The sequence below is a fragment of the Staurois parvus genome, unplaced genomic scaffold (assembly GCF_062004578.1).
Source record: "Staurois parvus isolate SC_StPar_1 unplaced genomic scaffold, SC_StPar_1.0 ptg001052l, whole genome shotgun sequence".
NCBI lineage: Eukaryota > Metazoa > Chordata > Amphibia > Anura > Ranidae > Staurois > Staurois parvus.
Window position 1 is genome coordinate 243,669 of NW_028318848.1, and position 24,957 is coordinate 268,625.

The window sequence follows — 24,957 nt, forward strand, 5'->3', positions numbered from 1 at the left end:
TAACGGAGAGCTCTCACATCGAGCTCTCCCTCACTGCCATGTTCAGGCTCCTCCCTCCCCCCAGGGACTACAGTGAACATTTCTATGCACCGTTTATTACTGATCTTGCTGATTTATGAGTGATTCCAGACTAGTGGTACAGAACTCTATTCAAAATTACTTTGGCAAAGAGAATGGATTGTCTACTAGACTGTGTCCAAATCTACCCTCTGTATGCTCATTTATACTCATATCATCATTTCCTCCATCCTGTACCAATACATTGAGTCCACTTACCACTAAACAGTCTTGTGTCTATTTTCTGGAGCTAATTCACAGTCAAGTTAAAGGTATCTTTACTCATGTTATAATAAGTCCTTGCAGTGACTTTTATTCAACCAGGTGTCAGAGGGGCTGAGGTAGTTCTTAAGAGTCGAGCCACAGAACAAAAATCCCAAAATGCCCAAGCAGCTCCTCCAGGGGTAGCGCTACATATAGAAGAGTAAATCCTCACATTCCTGTATAAGAGATTTGTTTACATTCAAACATAAGGCATTTGGCATGGCACTGCACAGAGTCTAATAACTGACACTTCCTGTGAAGTAACTACATATCCCACAATCCCTGGGTCACTCAGTCTAGCACTGGTACAGGTGAGAGCTGTACAGTAATTAGATCTGACACAGACACAAACAGGCAAAACAATTAACAGAGATCGTCATGCTGAGACAGATGTTTCATCACATTAGCACTCCCGTAATTGTAATGCAGCACAGAGGAAATGGCTAGATAGATTACAGAAAGACTCACCGTATTTTTGGCTACATAAGACGCACTTTTTTCCACCCAAAACATGGGGGAAATGTCTGTGCATCTTATAGAGCGAATATGGAGCGGCCGGCCTGCTATTCCTTTGGCCGCCATGTCAGAATACTGGGATGGCCTCTCGGCTCTTCGCTGTAGCAGAACCTTACCTGTTCCCTGGTTCAGCACTGTCCTCACGGTCTTCTCTCCCGGTGCCGGCATCTTCAGTGTGGGCACCCGGCTGTGACAGCTTGCGGCTTTACAGTCGGGTGCCCACTGTACATACGTGAGAAGCGCTGCACTTCGTCAATGGTCCAGCAGTCTTCTAGGACCTGTCACGTGTCATCTCCCTCTTCCTTTAGATTGTAAGCTCCACGAGCCGGGCCCTCACATTCCTTCTGTACTGAAAGTATTGTAATTGTACTGTCTCCCTTATATTGTAAAGCACTGCGCAAACTGTTGGCGCTATATGAATCCTGAATAATAATAATAATCATGTGACTAGTGTGGCAGTGATTAGGGATACTGGCTGGTGAGAGTGTTAAAAAAAAAAAAAAAACATTTTTAATTACATTTTTTAACATTTAGTTTTTTTTTTCTTACATACTTGGAGAACTCCCCAACATATACACTCAGAAGCTATCCAATGATTATATCTCAAAGCCATGTATAGGACCAGTCCGATCAGATTGGATGGTGTATGGGAGTCTGCACTAGTTTACTGGGATTTACAAGTGTGACATGGGGTAGTTCGCTCTCATGATAGATGCGTTATTTTAGTGAGTCCACAGCAGACAGGAACTATTTTTAAGGGCTTGGTAGCCCACTTTTATTTAAAAGAAAGCAAAAGTTCACAGACAAAGGATTTCCCACACAAGGATTTCAGTTGCACACAACATAAGTGGGTACAAATACCAAGCCACCTGGCTCTCTTCAACGGTACCTCGGCTCTTGACATCGGTCACCCAGACCGCAGGTTCTTCCATGTACACAGCTTGAAGAACTTCGGAGCACACAGCTCATCTCTAATACACACAGCTTAGACATTCAGAGCACACAGCTCCTCTGATGCACACAGCAATCCTCCCTGGCTCTCGGGTTGAGCACTGTCTCTCGGCTTCTGACTGGAGCCCCCCTGATGCCGGGGGGAGACCTTCCATCTCCCACACTGGCAAACTGGAAGCCCCTCACACACTTTGACCTCCCTCAGGAGGGTGGGGCCCTGAGCTCTATCTCTGGCTCCCATATAAACGCAGCACACACCTGCATCATTAACGTACTTGTTTTCTCCAAAATATGGAGTAAACCACCATTTTCCCCAGTGGCCCGGGGTCACCCTGCTACACAAGCTGTTCAAGTACTTTCCAAATGTGAGTGGCTTTCTTTCTGATGTTCTGCCCAAATATCAAAATTCTGACTCTGTGGGGTTTTGTTTTGTTTGTGCACAATTCAAAAACACAGTTTTGAGGCAGCAAAAAGACACAAATTGAAGTTATAGTGCATCCAAATCTAACTGTGTAAATATTAGTGAGTGGTGGAAAAGTTCAAGGATAAGAGTTGCTGCGGTGCTACTGCCCCTCCAGTGATCAATCATTTGGATGCCTGTGTCTCCTGTGAGAGCCGTAAGAGGGGAGAGCGGTGCTGCAACCGGGGAGAGCACTGGATCGTGAGAGGAGACAGGTGAGTGTTTAGGGATGGCGGGGGGGGGGGGAGAACAAGTAGTGGGAAGTTTTTTACCTTAATGCAGAGAAAGAACACTTACACTTTAGAACCACATTCACTTTATTTAAAGGTGGACTCCAGACACAAAACAATGTTTCCATCAATAATCACTGATCACTCAGTTCTCAGGTCTGCTCTGCGCAGAGAGCTATGACTGTCAGCCGACATATGTCATATGGGGTTTTAGGCCACGTTCACATAGGCATACTAAAGCGCACACCCGGGTGAGGGCCATGTTTTGCCTGCACAGCGATACATAGGTGTTCCACGCAACTGCACCCACACGCATGTGAAATTGAGAGCAGCAACTGTGTCCATGAAGCTGCTGTGTCTCAATTGACATGAATGGGAATGCCTGCACAGAACACCTCTACACCCCATGAAGGCAAAAAGTGGCCCTCACATGGATGTATGCCTACGTCCACCCGTGTGAATGAGGCCTTACACACACTCCTGCCTGTTGTAGTGAAAGGGTTAATGACCATCTCCAGTGATCCCCCACCCCCAATATCCTTTCTTTATTTTTACACCTGTAATGCGATTTACATTTTTCAAAGGTAACATTTTTTTAATCTACCTGAAAATTAAAATTACAGTAAAAAACCCCCCCAACATTCAGCATACATTCAGAATCTATAACGTCAAGTAAAGCAATGACTAAATATTGTCTTACAATGTGGAGTAATATAAACCAATAATTCCAGTCCTAGATGTTTAATTTGAAATTCTATAAGTAAATATAGGACAATGGGAGCAAACAATAGGATAGAATTAAAACACAAACGCTCAAATCTTTAAAAATTCTGATCGTGATTAGCAAAGCAAATAAAATAAACAAGATTTTAAAGACCCCAAAACCTGATTGCAGATACCTTTTAAATATATATCCAAAGGTTAAGCTATGTTTGGGCCATACTATGTAAAGTAACAGGTACACTTTAGTCTAAGGAATGAAATAATACACACTGCGTATGTTCTATGGAGGAAAGTGAACTCGTTCATTTGCTTAGTATGGGCAAAGTATAGATTTACTTTCAGCATAAAACAGTCAGTAATATGAGTGTATAACATCTATAAACATTATATAGGAAAAGCAAACCTGTCATAACATGAACTATCCATTACTTGTCTCTCGGAAAGGTAAAGTTCACATATTTTAGTAACCCCCTTTATCTCAGTATATACATCCAGAGTGCACTGCTGGTGAAAATATTTCCTCCAAAAATGTCACGTCATACATGGCAATTAAAGTCCGCAGAGGGCGGAATCCTGGCAGAATCAGATGGTAGAATGTGGTGGAATCAGATTCAGAATATTAGTACAGACAGCACAGCACAGCTCAGTGGTTTGGGACTCACACTAACTCAGCCTTTAGAACAGCACACAGCCCCACCTTTCTGACAGATCTGACACCGTGAGGGAGAACAGCGGTTACCTTGTCACTGTCATTCATGCCTCCCACAATCCACAGACATGCCGGTAGGTTAATTGGATCCTGTCTAAATTGGCCCTAATATGTATATGTATGAATGAGGGAATTTTAGATAATTTCACAACACTTTCAATCTCTGTGCTAGTTCAGTAACCCCTGGTTCGCATCTGTGCGGGTGGTGACACTACGGGACCCGCACAAATACCTGCACCACCTACACAGAGGAATGCAGGACCCGTAGGCGGGTGCCATTAATTCTAATGGCATATTGCCCACACTGGAAATCACAACTGTACTGGGAACCTCAGTTCCCGTGCGGGCTGCGATTTCCCAGGTAGCGCAGGGACTGTGTCAACATCCAGCCACACATAATAAACTTACCAGTGGGATGTCCGTGGAGTGCAGCCTTGTTTTTCGATTTTGCTATACATACTGAGCTAGACGAGCTCCTGAGACCTGCACCCAGAGCAGTGGACTTCCCCAGGGGCTGTTTTAGGAGCTGGAAGCGGTGCAGTCTCTCTTTTGCCATTAGGAATGCTGTTCTATTCATTACCAGGGGGGTGCAGGAGATTAGGGGACATGATTGCCCATTTCCTTTTACATAATCGCTCTAATACAGTAGTACTATAATGGGATAGAAAACAGGCTTCCTAAATTGGTAGCCACTAACTAAACTGCAAAGGGATCACAATTGGAGTAAGAGATTGGATAACCTGGACAAATCAGAGTTCTGCAGCAACATTGACTTGCCTGAACTACTAGTAGTCTAGAAAAGAGCCAACCAATCGACTAACCACGATTCTAACCATCGAATTCTGCCATTCCTGTCCAAGGTGTTAACTTCTGTGCAGCACAGTGGCTAAATGGTTAGCACTTCCCCCTGGCAGTACTAGGGTCGTTGGTTCGAATCCCAGCCACGGCACTACCAGCCTGGAGTTTACATGTTCTCCCTGTGCCTGCGCGGGTTCCCTTCAAAGACATGCTGTTAGGTTAATTGGATCCTGTCTAAATTGTCCCTAGTATGTGTATGTATGAATGTAAGTTAGGGACCTTATATTGTACACCCCTTGAGGGTTAGGGACTGATGTGAATGTACAATATACATGTAAAGCGCTGCGTAAATTGATAGCGCTATATAAGTACCTGAAATAAATAAATAAATCTGCAAAGTAAAACCTTCATACTTTGCTGACCGCTATGATTTCCATATTCAGTGGTCTTCAATTATCTACAACTAATAGTGAATATTTGCATAGACATATTCCTTTCTTGGATTGGGTTAGCCCTATGTGTGTAGATTGGTTTTCCCAATTTGAGGTTCACGCAATCGCAAACGTCCAGATCATTTACATATTTGGCCATACACATCTACTGGCAAAGCAGTTATCCTGAAATCCAAATTTCTTCCTACCCATTTAATAATGGCTGAGTGTGAGAGTTGAGGGTACCCTGTACACATGCTGAGAACCAGCAAATCAAGCCTACAATGGCATTTCTTGGCTGTACAATTGTAAGCCTGTGATCTGAAAGTCTAAATGTGATTGGTGGTTGTGGTCAACACAGCAGTTCTTATTTAAGGCACATTTCAGAAGGATGACAACTGTGGACTCTGGAAGGTAACATGGCTACCAGTATAGTACGGACATTTCTATTGGACACAGGTAATACTTCAGTAGGAATAATGGAACATGTATTAAATACTTTTTACAGAGATGACCTCAGTGTTCTGCATTACAATATCAAATCATCCATGAATATGGAGAACCATGGAAATTCACCTACAAAATGCAGAATGAATGGTTGCCACATATCCCAGCAGCTGCTGAATGTATAATACTTAAAGTGCACCTGTCACTCACATATCTGGTGTGTTTGGTATGGATTCTAACATTTCCTAACATGTCTTCTTAACATTTTTAAAAAATCTTAACATCATCGAAGTGCACATGATTTCTACCAACTAATTCTGTTTGCATATATACTGATTATGGAATATGACAAACTCTCCTTAATCACAAAGTGTGTATTTCTAAAAAGAATGAAGTCAAGCTAAAATTGTATACAAATAAAGAAATCCGCCTGCATTCTTCTCCTTTGTGGACCTGCAAAGAACAAAAAGTGTATATTCAGAGTCCTATATCAGACGTTTTGTTACTCTCAGTAGAAGTTTTTGGGCTAGTTCACATTAGATGCACTCCAGTGCGCTTTTTTTCCTGCATCAAAAATGTAATAGAAGGATGTAATAGAAGGATGTAATAGAAGGTTGTAATAGAAGGTTGTAATAGAAGGTTGTAATAGAAGGTTGTAATAGAGGGATGTAATAGAAGGTTGTAATGGAAGGTTGTAATAGAAGGTTGTAATAGAAGGTTGTAATAGAAGGTTGTAATAGAAGGTTGTAATAGAAGGTTGTAATAGAAGGATGTAATAGAGGGATGTAATAGAGGGTTGTAATAGAAGGATGTAATAGAAGGATGTAATAGAAGGATGTAATAGAGGGATGTAATAGAAGGTTGTAATAGAGGGATGTAATAGAAGGTTGTAATAGAGGGATGTAATAGAAGGATGTAATAGAGGGATGTAATAGAGGGATGTAATAGAGGGCTGTAATAGAGGGTTGTAATGGAGGACAATGAAAACCTGCAGCTTTGTGTACCTAAAAGACAAGCTGGCTTGTATACAATTTTTGGGCAATTTCTAGGCATTTTGCCAAGGCCCCCCGAAGAAACCTGAAGGCTCCCTGGTTGAAAAAGGCTGATCTATAGTGATAACAATCAGTGGCAGCAAATATAAGTGGGGACGGTACGACTTTTTATAAATGGGTAAAAATCGCATTAGCCCAGGAGACCACTAAGAGACTTCGTAGGTGGAAGGAGGTGAAGATCGGAGTATAAGGGCCCCTGACACTGACTAGTCCAACCAGTTTTAAGAGTGAAACACATTTTCATGGTCACATTTTTCTTTTTAGTGAATACCAGATGTTGTCAAAGATGTGATAACCTTCCTTGGATATAAGAGGCAGTATCTAGTCGGTTTTCTTTGGGCAATATGTGCCATATGTGCAAATCTGAACATTAATGGAGAACTGAAAACTTACATTCAGGCCTTCACTTCCTTGGAGTTGTCAGAAACGGTGTCAGAAGCTGGAAAATATAAAGCAATGATTACCATGTACTTCTATAATTCTGCTAGCATGGCTATATCAGTGTAATATCAGACAAAGCTAGCCGGCCCTCTGATTCCTCTTGTACCAAATTGTAATGTCTAATCTTATATTGTAAAGCGCTGAGCAGACTGTCGGTGTGATATAAATCCTGTATAATAATAATACTTACACACGGCCAGTATACAGCGCACTTGAATGGGGTAACAAGATGGAGGGCAGAGGCAGCTACCAATACCATATCTATAGTGGGGCCCCGCACTCACTTTGATACAAGAACTTGTTTTTCTTTCCTTCTCATTACACCAACAACAATATTAGTATGATGTGTTAGTCAGTCAGGTGATGTTTGTATGAGAAAAACTGACAACCTTTCATCATCATAACAACAACAGCTTCGTTAAGGGTTCACCACAAGGATTTTTTTAACAGGAAAAAATTAGTGATGGGTGAATGCATTTGGGTTTGAAGTGCCGCAAACAGGTCAGCAAATGCCAAACGTTAAAGCACAATTCTCCAATGGAAGGGAAAACTTGAAAATCAATTAACTCCATTTTCAAGGCAAACAGGCAAGGGCTTGTCAAACACGGGGCATCAATAGCTGGGCACTGCCCTAGGAAATGTCCAATGAAAATTAAAAAAACAAAAAAAACACAGTTCTCTAGGAAGCTGTAAACATTTAAAATATAAAATAATGTACCCATTCGGTGCCAAGGTCTAAAGTGATTTTTGTACATTTGAAAAACCATTTCAAATTTAAAGATTACTTAAAACCCTCAAAACAATATATATTTTCTAAAAGCAGAGACTGGAGAATAAAATATTGAAAATGTCAGTTTTTTTTATGACACAATATTAGCGCAACGATTTATCAATCAAGAAACGTCAGTAAAAATTACACTAAAGTTTATTATAGAGTTAATTTTTTGGTAAAATGTATAATATGAGGTTGTAGAACATGTCAAGTCTTAATAATGTATGTGCCAATGAAATGGCAAGAGGCAAGCTTTGGTACCATAACTTTTTCTATTGATGATACTAGAAATGTGCAGAATGAAAACATTTGTTTACATTCATTATAGTTAAATCATTTTGTTATTATTCGTTACTTTGTTAGTTATATTCGTTTAATTCGTTTTCGGAATTAATTTCGTTTATTCGAATTCAAAGTTTCGGAATTTGGTCAAATTGAATTCGAATTTATTCTCTTCGAAATTTGAATTTCAGAAGACAGTTATATTCATTCTATTCTTTTTTATTCTATTCTATTCTTTTCTATTCAAATTTATTCTATTTGAAATTTGAATTTCATAAGATGGTTATAATTATTGTATTCTATTGTTTTTTCTATTCTATCCTAATCTATTCTAATTATTATTTTAGGTACTTATATAGCACTGTCAAATTACGCAGCACTTTACATATATATTGTACATTCTCATCAGTCCCTAACCCACAAGGAACGTACAATCTAAGGTCCCTAACTCACATTCATACATACACATACTAGGGACAATTTAGGCACAAATAAATTAACCTACCAGCATGTCTTTGGTATATTGATGGAAACCCACATAGGTACTGGGAGAATTGCAAACTCTACACAGGTAGTGCCGTAGTTGGGATTTGAACCAACGACCCTAGTGCTATTAGGCAGAAGTACTAACCACTTTTATTATTTTCTATTCGAATTTATGCTATTAGAATTTCAAATTTTGGAAGACCGTAATTTTCTATTTTATTCTATTGTTTTTTCTATTCTATTCTTTTCTATTCTCATTTATTATTTTCTATTCTAATCTCTTTTATTCAAATGTATTCTATTTGAAATCTGAATTTCGGAAGACTGTTCTATTCTTTTTCATTTTATTCTGTTGTTTTTGCTATTCTATTCTTTTCAATCCTATTCTTTTATTTTCTACTATATTCTGTTCTGTTTTTCTCTATTCATTTCTATTCTATTCTTTTATTTTCTATCCTATTCCATTCCCTTACTTTCTACTCTATTTTATTCTATATTTTTCTATTCTATTCTGTTATACTCTATTATTTTCTATTCTATTCTTTTACTTTATATTCTTTTCTTTTATATTCTACTCCTTTATTTTCAAATTCTATTTGAATTTCGGATGTAACTGTCAGGAATGGACTGGCCAGCAATGGTGGGACTCACCTGCCTTATGAGCTGCAGTACCAGGGCTGGCCAGCGGGTGCTCCCAGCAATCAGAGACTCAACCTTGCAGCCAGTCAAACACCTGGAACTGATTATACTGGTGTATTTAAGGGATGGCCAGACCTGCAGACTCTGCCTTGGTGTGTGTTTCTCCTGGGCCCTGTATCCTGTTCCTGCTCCCTGTTCCTGTCTGATTCATTGCTGACCCTGCTCTGATCCCTGGCTTTGTCTGACCATTCTCCTGCTCCTGATCCCTGGCTTGTCTGACCATTCTCCTCTGCCTGACCCTCTGTACCACGCTGCCCGCTACCTGCTGAACCTGGCTTGTGACCCCGACCATTCTCCGCTTGCTCCCCCTGTACCTACCTGCCCGATTGATATTGACCCGGCCTGCCTGACGACACTTGCATTGTACGTACTGTCATCTGTGGGTGGTTGGTTTTGTTTGCACTGTGTTATGTTTTAGTATTGCACTGCGTTTATGTTTGTATTGTTAGTGTTAATAAATTATATTGTTTATAACATATCCGAAGTCTGCGCTTCCCTGCGTCAGTCACACACCTCTGGTCATACCCGGGAGCCCTGACAGTAACTTTGTTTCGTTACTTCAGATTCGTTTAAATTAGTTAGATATTACAAAAAAACTGTATGTGAACACAATGCAAAATATATTCCCATGGGCAACAAGTTTAAAAGGCTAAAAATCAAACCTATGTGGCTTACGGCCAAAGTTAAAAAGGCTATAGATAATAAGAAAAGAGCTTTTATTAAATATAAAAATGAAGGAACGCGATCATCGTTTAAACATTACAAAGAATATAACAGAATATGCGAAAAGGAAATAAAGCCGCAAAAATTGAAAATGGACAGACTGCAAAAGATAGCAGGACAAACCCCAAAAAATTCTTCAGATATATTAATATTAAAAATGTCCGGTCCGAGCATGTAGGCCCTTTACAGAATAATCTAGAGGGGGTGACTGGGGGACAAAGAGAAGGCAAATTTATTAAATCCCTTCTTCAGCTCTGTGTATACAAAGGAGCATGGGGGAGCTCGTGTCCATAATGGGCATGGAATTGACACAGCTCCAGATGATCCACATTGGCTCACAATTGATATGATCCAAAAATATTTAGACAGAATAAAGGTGAATAAAGCACCTGGACCGGATGTCATACACCCACGGGTCCTTAAAGAATTGAGCTCTGTCATTTCAAAGCCATTGTTTATAATTTTTAGGGACTCTTTAATGACTGGCATAGTACCACTGGATTGGCGGAAGGCCAATGTGGTGCCAATATTTAAAAAGGGATCAAAATCTTTACCAAGTAATTATAGACCTGTTAGTGTAACTTCTATAGTTGGGAAGATACTGGAGAGTTTAATAAAATACCACATAGATGAGTTCTTGCTGGAAAAAAATATTTTAAGCAACAGACAGCATGGATTCATGAAAGACAGAAGTTGTCAAACAAATCTGATTTCTTTTTATGAGGAGGTGAGCAAAACCTTCGACAGAGGGGTGGTGGTGGACGTGGTATACTTGGACAGAGGGGTGGCGGTGGACGTGGTATACTTGGACAGAGGGGTGGTGGTGGACGTGGTATACTTGGACAGAGGGGTGGCGGTGGACGTGGTATACTTGGACAGAGGGGTGGCTCAGTGGATTGCTTTAAAAAAAGTCCTGGATTCTTTCTTAGATACACAGAATATAACTGGATATTAACATTTATAGGGGATCAACTAACATTGATCCAGGGAATATCCAGTTGCCTCTCGGGGGATCAGGAAGAAATTTTTTCCCAACAGGAGCAAATTGGATCATGCTTTGCTGGGTTTTTTTGCCTTCCTCTGGATCAACTATGGGTGTAGGATTATAATTTTTTTTTTTTTTTCAATGGTTGAACTGGATGGAGTTTTGTCTTTTTTCAGCCAGACTAACTATGTAGCTCTGTAACTAATGTAATTCAGAAATTCGGTTACATCTGAATCTCTAAATAACAAAAAAATTGTCCAAATTTTGATTTGGAACAAAGCGAACTGTCTAGATGATTTAAAAGCCCCTACAGGTCATCATTCTGTTTGTAGTTGCTGTAATGTTTCATGTATTGTCCCCCCCCCTCTATTGTACAGCGCTGAGCAAACCCTTTGGCGCTATATAAACTCGACGTAATAATAATAATAATAATAATTTGGGAGTTAACTGTGAATGGCCTTTGAATTATTGCTCTCACTCCAGCATGTACAGCATTACATAAAATGTGAATTGCAGTTGACATTTTCATGTGTACGCACACCTAATGCGTGTGTTTATGTTAGTATGTGCATGTATGTGGGGATGGGGGCTCAAAAATCAGGGGCTTTAAGTGCTTTGATATAACTTTTTTTTATACTTTTTTCACTAATCTTTATTTTTATCACAAAGAGAACAAAAAGTCCCCTATATATGCTTGTTTGGTGACAAGTTCTCTTTAATGAGATATTATGGGTCTTTTAGACCCCTGATGATTCACCTGCCTTTTATTGAAGCTGATCTGCCCTTCCCACCAAGAACCTCTGGGTCCTTAGTAGGAAGGGAAGATCAGCAAAAGGATGTTCACTGATATCCCTCTCCTCTACCTTGGCAGTACTGCCATGTCAGTCCCAGGTCCAGGACTATTGTTGAGATATGTGGAAATGATTGGCCAGCTGTAAAGCTACCCGATCACTTCCATCAGACAGCCGAAAGTTGGCTTGTCAGATTTATACACATTCTGTGTAAAATCCCGCTGCTGCCAATGTACGGCATGTGTCGATGGCAGTGAAAAGGTTAAATAACATGCTTTGGGGATGTCCTACACCTGCCTGTGAAGTGGCAAACCTCTAATCAAAAGTCACATTTTGGAAAAAACAAAACATTTGCTCCTAAATGACAATACCCTGCCATTTTTTTAAAAAAAAGGTAAAAATGTCACAGGGACGTCCAATAAATCCATACCTGACCCTTGTCCTTGGATCCTAAGGTTACAATATGGATTTGAAGGGGAATCCCAGGGAAATCAAAAAAAGTGTGCATTCCCAAAAAATGCATCTTACAGGGGAACCCTATGTAAAAAGAGGACCCCCTGATATGCAATCCTCCCGCTATGTGAATGAGTAAGGGATACGTATTACCCCTAGTCATTCATTCACCAAAAAATTCAATAAAAATAAACACACGGCATGATAAAATAGGGTTTAGTGCTGAATATACAATAATAATATGGTGAGAAAATTTAATTTTAAGAACATTTATTTGATTTTATAATTGTTAGTGAGGTAAAATCGATGTTAGTTTTCAACCTCAGTGATGAGACAATTCAAAGGAGCTGGATGGAATTGTTTTCTAGAATGAATGTACTTCTATCAGTGTGTGTGGTTTTTGTTTGGGAAAGTCCATTCACTATAAATTGAAAAATAAATGCCACAAATTTGAACTACTTTTATACAACATTTTTCCTGTCAAATGTGCTGAGAAGTTTCATATGATGTTTAAACTAATTTTTATATGAAAATCTATTAGTCTCCATCCAGCCTAACTAGTACCATTCATGTCTTGGAGTTCAGTGCCGGCTACAGGCTCCTTAGTCTTTACAAGAGGTTATATTCAGTTATCTAACTACACAAAAAATGTCCACCGCCCCAACCTATAACCAGCCTTAGCAGTAAGGTGCACATGGAAGGGCAATGCACATCACAAACAAACAAAAGATTTCCCAGCAACACTTACCAGCCAGTCTGCAGAACAACCAATGTGTCCCTGTCTGACAGTATGCGGTAAATACAGAGGGTTTTGTTTGCACACATTTACAAATACATGTGTAAGCCACAGTCCTATGTCAAGGTTCCTATGTATACTGTGACCGAACTAAAACCTCCAGAGCCCCCATAGTAGGAGCACATGTATAAATGGAAAGGGTAAGGGCAGGTGTGCCTGGAGGAGCCCATCCCAGGGACGCACGTGATGCCCGGCTATACCAAAATGACAGCAAAAGCATCCAGTGCGTCCCTGCGTCCAAATTTAGCCAACTACATTCTATATTCTACTATATTCAGTTGTCTTCAGGTGATTGGTCACTGGCAAAAAAAGCTGCCGGGACCTCTCCTACATAACCCCGCCCACTCCCAGCTAGCCTCAGTTTTATAGCAAGCAATAGGGAGATCAAAAGAACAAGGAGGGGACCTGTGTCCTGTACTGTACTCCAAGATACGGAGCTTACTGGTCAGAAATATCCCATACAGTACGGCACACAGGATCTATTGTCTTTACCATGGGAGGTCCAAAAACAGTCCAACCGAGTGGTGGGAAACATGACATAAAACACACATAGGACCAGGTGACAAGAGGTCAAGAAGGGAAAACCTCCCCCCTAAACAGAATGTCCCAGGAGCACTCTGTCTTCTTTCTGTACTTTGTATGATGCATTAGGGGGTATGGAAAGTACTAATAACAATCATGTGGAGGCGGACATGACAGTCTGGATTAGGTTGTGTATCAGGCTTAGAGGATCCTTAGAAGATCCTACAGAAGGATTACAGTCTACAAAGCATTATGATATAAAATACAACACAGAGGAACACAGCAATCAGTACTCACTGTTGGTGCTATTATAGCCAGTCTTCTTCTTCTCTGAAACATGAAGACATGGAGTTAGAAACCAGAAATGTAACCCATAAAATGTACTTTAAATACAGTAAATTGTTAATAAAAGCCTTTGACACTTATGAAATGCTTGTAATTATACTTCAGTATACCAAAGTAACATCTGACAAAAAGATCTAAAAACACTGAAGCAGCAGATTTTGTGAAAATTAATATTTGTGTCGTTCTCAAAACATTTGGCCAGGGCTGTATATCTGCTAAACTGCACTGCTGTAAAGAGAGAAAATCCCTCCCCTTCCTTATATTCCATTCTTCCTTCATCCCTCCCTGCCTTTTGTCGTATTCCCCCTCCATTGTATCCGATTTGCCTATGCATATACAGAGGGGTGCCCTTTACAAACATAAAGTGGAACTTCACTCTCTCAACATGGACTATTTTTCATCCTTATGCTGCTAGCATTAGTAAATGGATAGGAAAGTATATCATATTTTCTTGTTTTAAACTTTTTTTTTAACATTTCTTCAGTTACTTCCTGGTTTCCATGCCTAGGCAAATGTCCTCATACATCCCAGCAGTCTTCACGAGGGGAGGAACAGTTCTCAGCTCAGCCTATGCCTGAGCCAAGGGCAGATGGATTCCAGAAAGTAAATACTACATGAATTATCTGCCCTTACTCAAGATGGCCACTGCCAGAAATGCCAGAGGGTGTTTTTAAAAATAAATCCTGTAGACATGGATGGATGGGGGAGTTGGCTTTGAATATTAACAATGAATTTAATAACATTTTGGGTTTGTGGTGTTCAGATGCAATGCAGTTCCACTTTAAGGACAGGAATGCTTCTTTATATAACCTGTGTGTCAGGAATGGACTGGCCAGCAATGGTGGGACTCGCCTGCCTTATGGGCTGCAGTACCGGGGCTGGCCAGCGGGTGCTCCCAGCAATCAGAGACTCAACCTTGCAGCCAGCTAAACACCTGAAACTGCTTACACTGGTGTATTTAAGGGATGGCCAGACCTGCAGACTCTGCCTTGGTGTGTGTTTCTCCTGGGCCCTGTATCCTGTTCCTGCCTGACTCGTTGCTGACCCTGCTCTGATCCCTGGCTTTGTCTGACCATTCTCCTGCTCCTGATCCCTGGCTTGTCTGACCATTCTCCTCTGCCTGACCCTCTGTACCACGCTGCCCGCTACCTGCTGAACCTGGCTTGTGACCCCGACCATTCTCCGCTTGCTCCCCCTGTACCTACCTGCCCGATTGATATTGACCCGGCCTGCCTGACGACGCTTGCATTGTATGTACTGTTATCTGTGGGTGGTTGGTTGGGTTTGTTTGCACTGTGTTATGTTTTAGTATTGCACTGCGTTTATGTTTGTATTGTTAGTGTTAATAAATTATATTGTTTATAACATATCTGAAGTCTGCGTTTCCCTGCTTCAGTCACATACCTCTGGTCACACCCTGGAGCCCTGACACTGTGTGTGCTGAGATGGTATATAAACAGAGACTACACCCCCTGACACCTATTGTGATATGTATGTTATATTTGTCTTTCAGGCTGTTTAAATGAATAATTTATTGTAATGGCGATTCTAATGAATCTGGAAAGTACTAACTGTACGAGGTATACTGGGAGTATATTGTGTGTCACTATGAAACTCAATAAAAAACGAATAAAATCCATTGTCAGTGTACCAATAACAAAAATTATTTCTTAATCCTTATACTTACTCATCCAAAAAACAACTGCGACTCCGATGACAGCAGCAAGAAGAGCAAGGATCCCAACAATGACACCAATGATCACTCCGACTGAGAGGCCATTGCTTGGTGGATCTGACAGAGATAAACATACAGAGAATGTGAGATATTAGAGACTTTGGCATACTGGGATCTACAGTGTTGAGTTTACAAAATTCTGAAAAGTACCGACCACCTTTAAATACATTATTCCTGCACTATAAATAGAAGAATGTGTAAATGTCATTTTTGAAAAAGTAAAATTGGTTTAAGGAACTACGTTGTAGTAAATACAAATTACAAGCTGAATTATTAGAGAGGTTTCAATTCATGTTTATTACAAATATAGGAAAGGTAAGCTGCCATGAAATGAGTGAAGAGAAGGCAGACATTTCCCGATCACCTCCTACACAGAGCTGTGTGATGTGTATAGACAAAGACAGAGTGTACACACAAACGTAGAAGACAGAAAGGTAGGAAACTTTTATGCAGAAGAGACACACTATGTGGTCTATGTATAAAACAAATTGCTGTGTGGCTGTCTTAAGCATTCACCCCGGTACAAGGAATGATCAGTGTATTGTTTGTGGTATAATTATTCCCTATGATCATCAGCTCCATCTAGTGGCCATAATTCATATTTGTTATTATTGAGCCATTTCTGAGAAATACCACATTATGGCCAGTAGATGGAGCTGATGATCATAGGAGATAATAATATTACAGACAATACTTTGATCATTTGTTATGCATGAGTGAATACTTAAGACATCTACATGATATTTTTTTTAATACACAGACACCATGTCTCATCTGCAATATAAAACCTTCCACTTTGCAATTTTTAGAAAATTACTATAGTTCTGCTTCAAGTGCAGTAACTTATAGCAACCAATCAAAATATACTCTGCTAAAGTCAGACTATTATAGGATAGACTCTGATTGCTTGCCATGAGTTAGCACACCTAAGGATACAAAATGTCTATATCTGCAAGTATTACTGGGAAGGGAGTGGGACGGCTCTGTGTGGAGATGAAATGTCATTGATTTTTAAATATTAGAATTTCATAGAAAATTGATGTCACATGGAATAACAAACACTTTCAGTTGCACTCTTCCTCCACTCTTCCAGGTGTCATGTATTCTCTGTAGATATCACTCACCCCATTTCACACTGAGAGTCTCATCCCCCAGACTGCTGTGGTCCACATGACAGAAGTAAGTGTCTCCCTCCTTGGTTGGCACTTCCACACTGACTCTGATCTGATAGGTGCCATCAGGATGGGGGAGAATTGGAGTCATTTCATCTGAAGGAACATGGTCCTCCCCATTCCTCATCCACTTCACATCCACAGGTCGGGGGTGAAACCCGTACACCAGGCAATGAAGTCTGGTCACATCATCCGACTGACGACGGCCCCACACCTTCACCTCTGGACGCACTGAGAGAGAGAAAGAGAAAAATATCATTCTGCTGGTTGTACAGGAGGTCATGTTCTGATGAGTTTCATATGAAAATTATATAAAATTGTTACTTCCCTGGGATAGATCCGTGTAAATTAGGATGATAGTAGCAAACCGTACAGTGAAAAGGATAAAAAACAATCACACCTGTGCAATACAATTCTGTATAAATTGTTTAAAAGCCTCTACAACCGATTCCTTTCTTCATACAGTCATCAGTGTGAAGGTGTGACAAGTGAATGTATGTAATGGATAAAGGAGACTGAATGGTATAGGAAGCAGCATGTGACATCATCTACTGGAATTATTATTTACAAAGAAGTAATCTAACTGGTACTTGTAGTCACAATTGTTTATATACATCAAACCTATTTGTCCATTACATGTGACAGCTGTGCTTCCTGCTTAAAGTGTTACTAAACCCCAGACCCTGCATTCACTATATCTGGTCTCCCCGGACCCTGCATTCACTATATCCGGTCTCCCCGGACCCTGCATTCACTATATCCGGTCTCCCAGGACCCTGCATTCACTATATCCGGTCTCCCCGGACCCTGCATTCACTATATCCGGTCTCCCCGGACCCTGCATTCACTATATCTGGTCTCCCCGGACCCTGCATTCACTATATTCACTATATCCGGTCTCCCAGGGCCCTGCATTCACTATATCCGGTCTCCCCGGACCCTGCATTCACTATATCTGGTCTCCCCAGACCCTGCATTCACTATATCTGGTCTCTCCAGACCCTGCATTCACTATATCTGGTCTCCCCGGACCCTGCATTCACTATATCCGGTCTCCCCAGACCCTGCATTCACTATATCTGGTCTCCCCAGACCCTGCATTCACTATACCCGGCATCCCCGGACCCTGCATTCACTACACCCGGCATCCCCGGACCCTGCATTCACTATACCCGGCATCCCCGGACCCTGCATTCACTATATCCATCCTCCCCGGACCCTGCATTCACTATATCTGGTCTTCCCGGACCCTGCATTCACTATATCCTGACTCCCCGGACCCTGCATTCACTATATCCGCTCTCTCAGGACCCTGCATTCACTATATCCGGTCTCCCCGGACCCTGCATTCACTATATCCGCTCTCCCCAGACCCTGCATTCACTATATCTGGTCTCCCACAGCACACAAAACAAGGAAATGCAAATATTTTAGTAAATATAAACCGCTAAATAACTTTCTCATCAGCAGATAGAGAAGTCTTGTGACTTTATCAGTGTCCAGCAGGGCATAGGTTACAGCTTGTAGGAGGAGTTTTCATTTTACTGTAGCAGGATGCATGATCCCTGACCCTCTGTCTGGACAGTGCTGATTGGCCCTGTGCTGATCACATGCACCCACCCAAGAAAAAAAAAACTCTCTAGCAATACACACCAAACTAAGCATGTGCAGCCTGCTCCCATCCCTCTGTTCTATCAGGAGATATTTGGGAGACACTGGAAGAAGGGGAGGATCAGAGAAGACAAGATCAAACATCCTTTTTATACAATGTGGAGGGTTAACCCCTTATGTTCCACTGTGAGTATAACAAGCATGCTTTACTGCATATACAGACTGATTTTACTGTTGTGGGTTCAGTAACACTCTAACATTGTCGCACAATTGTGCTATATACAGAGCGGATGGAGGAATCTCCCTCTGTGGTCATTATTTTCACAGCCTCAGCCTATCAGAATACCAGAACAGTGGCTGCATATAACTGAATGCAGCTGCTGTCTGGCCCACAGTTTTCTGCTGGTCTTCTTTCCATTTTGTAAATGAAGGATGTCAGGAGGGAGATGGCGGCAGAGTCACCCTTGTAGAAAATGTTGTCTGTTTCCTTAGGAATCGGCTATAAACACGTAGATGTGTATGCAGCTTATGGCCGACCCCAGTGTTCTCACAACCAGGGAATCATCGTCTGGGAATCCAGAGGTATCCGACTTTTATCTGACATCCTTCACCCTAATGGGAATATTGTGTCATTCTACCTGGTACAAGACACCGCACCGAAATCCCACTTCTCCAACCACATACAAGTATTTGGAAGACTCCAAAACCTGGAATACAGACCATGGCTCCCCACTGTCCCTGATTTCAAGGGACTGTCCCTGATTTGGACCAAAGTCCCTCTGTCCCTCTTTCCTCCTCATTTGTCCCTCATTTTGGTCTGATCTGTATAGTTGTATATAAAACGCACCGTTTAGCTTTCAGAAAGTGTCTCACAGTTGTAAGGTGTCCCTCGTTCCCATCGCTAAACGTTGGGGGTGTGATAGACTCATCTGGGCTCAGATCATTTCCATAATGTGGCTGTAAAGGCTCGAGGGTTTTACCTTCAAACATTTTATGCATGAAGGTGAACCTTCCAAAAAATAAAACCCGCACAGGGGATCAAATACCACCGAAAGAAAGCTATTTGTGGGAAAAAAAAGGATGTAAATTTCATTTGGGCGCAGCGTTGCATGACCGCACAATTGTCAGTTAAAGTAACGCAGCGCCGTATCCCACAAAATGGCCTGGTCAGGAGGGGGGGGAATCCTCTGGAGGGCGAGGGGTTGAAGATCATTAGTATGTGTACACGCGGTATCAGCACAGACACTGTACGGCCACAGAGGCATCTCTGCTCTTTCCGCTGCTAAATGCAGATCTACAGAACGGCTCCACATGCCCGTCTGAACGGCCCCATAACTCTCTATTATACGGGGTACAGATGATTGTAGAACTAGAGCCGGGACACCTCTGTATACAGCATTGTGTTTATGTCGCTGGGAATGAAGAAAGATTCATTGTATTTACTAACATTACAAAGGAAATTCTCAGCCACAATCCACAAAGTAATATACAAGAGTCGGGTTATCAGACAGATGAGAAGAACATTCTCACCCTGCAAATATACAGATGTGACACTTCTACCTGTGACATCCTTCTCTGATTGGCTGCGGGATCCTCTATCCTCCGCCTCTCAGACTGGTAGGTGGACACATAACATGGATGACTCTCTCTGTATACAATGTCCACCACTAACAGACACGTGCGGCGTCCTCCATGTGTGCGCACGTTGTGCTGTGCAGAGAGTGGCCCCTGTGCAGCCGCTGTAATGAGCGGAGCCCGCTGTTCTACATGTAAGTCACTGATTACGTTTTCATTCTCCACTTCACCTCCGGGAGATTTCCCCCCTTCCTGACCAGGACATTGTTGATATACGGCACTGAGTTACTTTAGCTGACAATTGCGCGGTCATGCAACGCTGCACACAAAGGAAATGTATGTCTTTTCCCACAAATGGCGCTTTCTTTTGGTGGTATTTGATCACCTCTTTGTTTTTATTTTTGTGCTATAAACAAAATAAGACTGACAGTTTTGCAAAAAAAAGAAAAACAAACAAACCCAATATTTTTTACTTTCTGCAATAAAATATAACCAATAAAAAAATGTAAAAATCTAATTTCTTCATGAATTTAGGCCAAAATGTATTCTGCTCCATATTTCTGGTAAAAAGATCCCAATAAGCTGACATTGGTTGGTTTAGTGTTCTAGTTCTAGTGTACAAACTATGGGGTATATACTGGGATTTGTATTTATTTCTATACTAGTAATGGAGGCCATCAGCGACTTATAGTGGGACTGCGATATTGCGGCGGACAATCTGACACTAACTGACACTTTGTGGGAACCAGTGATCAGTGCTAAAAATATACACTGACACGGTACTAATGACACTGGCTGGGAAGGGGTTAAACATCTAAGGCAATAAAAGGGTTCAATGTGTGCCTAACCCGTGTTCATGTGTACAATACTGAGGGATGTGCTGGATATTATTTCTTGCTTTGCAGGGACACAAAATCCAGCACATCCCTGCTGACAGGACGGAGCACAAACTGCATCAAAAATGCACAAGTGTTGTGTTTCTGATGGGGTTTGCAGTTTTAATCTACCCAGAAACAAGTTCGCCAAAAAAGAACTAAAATTCAAAAATCCTAATCCGCATCAGAGAACACATCAAAAATGTGTTCTTGATGCGTTTTTAATCTGCTCAGCAACCAGAAAAATAAAATTCAAAAATCACAAACCGCATTAAAAAAATGCATCAAGAATGCAAAAAACACTGCAAAATAGGCAAAGCACAAACTGCATTGGTGTGAAACAGGCCTGAAATACATTGAAAATGCATCAAAAACACACATGTGCTGCATTTTTGATGCGTTTTTAATCTGCCCAGCAACAATTTGGCGGAAAAAAAATTCAAAATTCGCAAAGTGCATCAGAAAACGCATCAAAAACTTACACATGTTGCATTTTTTATCTGCTCAGCAACAAATTGGCCAAAAGACTAAAATTCAAAAAATCGCAAACTGCATCAGAAAACACATGAGAAATATACAATGTATACAGTCCATGCCACATCCTTATCCAAGCATGCAGCCAGGCAGATCAGGAAAGGGAGGGGACGAGTGAGCCCCCCACCCCTGAACCATACCAGGCCACATGCCCTCAACATGCGGGGGTGCTTTGGAATAGGGGGCTTCCCTCCCAAATCACCTTGTCCCCATGTGGGGGTCTGCTGGTGGTAGTGATGCACCGAAATGAAAATTCTTGGACTGAAACGAAAAATTGAGGATGTATTTGGCCGAAACCAAAAAAGACAGTTATTTAAAAAAAAATTTATATATACAGTCATGGCCGAAATTGTTGGCACCCTTGATATTTCTCCAGGAAATCATGTATTTCTCACGAAACGTATTGCATTAACACATGTTTTGCTATACACATGTTTATTCCCTTTGTGTGTATTGGGACAAAACAAAAAAAGGGAGGAAAGAAAGCAAATTCGACATAATGTCACACAAACCTCCAAAAATGGGCTGGACAAAAGTATTGGCACCCTTTCACAACTGCGGATAAATAAGAATGTTACAAGCATGTGATGCTCCTGTAAACTCACCTGGGGCAAGTAACAGGTGTGGGCAATATAGAAATCACACCTGAAAGCAGATAAAAAGGAGAGACGTTCACTTAACCTTTGCATTGTGTGTCTGTCTGTGCCACACTAAGCATGGACAACAGAAAGAGGAGACGAGAACTGTCTGAGGACCTGAGAACCAAAATTGTGGCAAAATATCAACAATCTCAAGGTTACAAGTCCATCTCCAGAGAACTAGATTTGCCTTTGTCCACAGTGCGCAACATTATCAAGAAGTTTGCAACCCATGGCACTGTAGCTAATCTCCCTGGTCGTGGACGGATGAGGAAAATTGATGAAAGATTGCAACGCAGAATAGTCCGGATGGTGGATAAGCAGCCCCAAACATGTTCCAAAGACATTCAAGCTGTCCTGCAGGCTCAGGGAGCATCAGTGTCAGCGCGAACTATCCGTCGACATTTAAATGAAATGAAACGCTATGGCAGGAGACCCAGGAGGACCCCACTGCTGACACAGAGACATAAAAAAGCAAGACTACAGTTTGCCAAAATGTACTTGAGTAAGCCAAAAGCCTTCTGGGAAAACGTCTTGTGGACAGATGAGACCAAGATAGAGCTTTTCGGTAAAGCACATCATTCTACTGTTTACCGAAAACGGAATGAGGCCTACAAAGAACAAAACACAGTACCTACGGTAAAATATGGTGGAGGTTCAATGATGTTTTGGGGTTGTTTTGCTGCCTCTGGCACTGGGTGCCTTGACTGTGTGCAAGGCATCATGAAATCTGAGGATTACCAAAGGATTTTGGGTCGCACTGTAGGGCCCAGTGTCAGAAAGCTGGGTTTGCGTCCAAGATCCTGGGTCTTCCAGCAGGACAATGACCCCAAACATACGTCAAAAAGCACTCAGAAATGGATGGCAAAGAAGCGCTGGAGAGTTCTGAAGTGGCCAGCAATGAGCCCAGATCTAAATCCCATTGAACACCTGTGGAGAGATCTTAAAATTGCTGTTGGGAAAAGGTGTCCTTCCAATAAGAGAGACCTGGAGCTGTTTGCAAAGGAAGAGTGGTCCAAAATTCCGGGTGAGAGGTGTCAGAAGCTTATTGATGGTTATAGGAAGCGACTGATTTCAGTTATGTTTTCCAAAGGGTGTGCAACCAAATATTAAGTTAAGGGTGCCAATACTTTTGTCCAGCCCATTTTTGGGGTTTTGTGTGACATTATGTCATATTTGCTTTTCTGCCTCTGTTTTATATTTGTTCCAATACATACAAAGGGAATAAACATGTGTATAGCAAAACATGTGTTAATGCAATACCTTTTTTGTGTGAAATACTTGATTTTCAGGAAAAATATCAAGGGTGCCAACAATTTCGGCCATGACTGTATATATATATATATATATATATATATATATATATATATATATATATATATATATATATATATATATTACGTTCGAATTTTTCATTAATATCATGAATATAAATGAATATGGATTTATCTTCAGTACTTTTTCAGCCAATAGGCTGCTTTCACACGGAGCGGTCTTTCAAGCGCCTTTTTGTTTAAAAAAGGCACAAGAAAATTGCATCCCTTTAAATTCAAAGTATGTCTTCACACTGGTCTTGTGTGTTTAATCCGCCCAGTAACAAGTGAGCAAAAATAAATAAATAAATAATCACAAACTGCGTCAAAAACATGCGTGCAAAAACGCAAAAAGCACTGCAAAATAGGCAAAGCATAAACTACATTGGTGTGAAATGCATTGAAAACGCATAAAAAAACGCACACGTGTTGAGTTTTGGATGCGTTTTTAATCTGCCCAGCAACAAGTTGGCGAAAAAATAAATAAATCACAAACCGCATTAGAAAACGCATAAAAAATGCATATGTGTTGCGTTTTTTTATGTGTTTTGCGTTTTAAATCTGCCCAGCAACAAGTTGGTGAAAAAAAAAATCAAAAATCAAAAACATAAAAAAAATCAATAAAAAATGCACACATGTTGTGTTTTTGATGCGTTTTTAATCTGCTCAGCAACAAGTTGGCCAAAAAAATAAGATTCAAAAACCAAAACCGCATCAGAAAATGCAAAAAACACTGCAAAATAAGCAAAGCACAAACTGCATTGGTGTGAAACAGGCCTGAAAAGTATTGAAAATGCATTAAAAACACACACATGCATTTTTAATCTGCCCAGAGACAAGTTGGCTAAAAACATTTTAAAAAATCAAAAACCGCATCAGAAAATGCATACGTGTTGCATTTTTGATGCATTTTTAATCTGCCCAGCAACAAGATGGGCAAAAAAAAATTAAAATAAGCAAACAGCATCAAACAACACGACAAAAACACACGAGCAAAAAACACACTGCAAAATGGACAAAAGCAAACTGCATTGATGTATAAAAAGCCTGAAATGCATTGAAAACACATCAAATATGCACATGCTGCGTTTTTGATGCATTTTGCATTTTTAATCTACTCAGCAACACGGCCAAAAAAAAACAAACATTCACACAACGCATCAAAACCGCACACGTGTTCTGTTTTTTTTGCAGTTTGCGTTTTTAATCTGCCCAGCAACAAGTTGGCCGAAAAAAAAATTCAAATATTGCAAACCGCATCAAAACTGCACACGTGTTGCATTTTTTATGTGTTTTGCGTTTTTAATCTTCCCAACAACAAGTTGGCCCAAACAATTTTCAAAAATCGCAAACCGCATCAAAAAATACACCAAAAGTGCACGAGTGTTGCACTTTTGATGCGTTTTGCATTTCTAATCTGCCCAGCAACAAGTTGGTCCAAAAAAATATCAAAAATGACAAACTGCATCAGGAAACGTATCAACAACGCACATGTTCTGCATTTTTGATGCATTTTGCGTTTTTAATCTGCGCAGCAACAAGTTGGTCCCAAAAAATTTAAAAAATTACAA

The 24,957-nt window shown here is 40.8% G+C and overlaps 1 protein-coding gene across 2 annotated transcripts in view; it reads right to left on the reverse strand.

Annotated features, from left to right (window-relative positions):
* Positions 1-1,585: 1,585 nt before the first annotated feature.
* Positions 1,586-24,957, reverse strand: part of LOC149440791 (class I histocompatibility antigen, F10 alpha chain-like) — a 43,422-nt gene continuing 20,050 nt past the window's right edge. Inside the window, exons 4-8 of one of the 2 annotated variants that reach the window (XM_089658123.1) lie at positions 16,793-17,071; positions 15,621-15,725; positions 13,886-13,918; positions 7,032-7,077; positions 1,586-6,039 (exon numbers count right to left, since the gene is read on the reverse strand). In XM_089658123.1, the coding sequence (XP_089514249.1) occupies positions 7,034-7,077; positions 13,886-13,918; positions 15,621-15,725; positions 16,793-17,071 (461 nt within the window). In that variant the 3' untranslated portion in view covers positions 1,586-6,039; positions 7,032-7,033. Of the gene's footprint in view, positions 6,040-7,031; positions 7,078-13,885; positions 13,919-15,620; positions 15,726-16,784; positions 17,072-24,957 lie in introns of those variants that run through there. The other variant, XM_089658124.1, reaches the window with a different exon arrangement.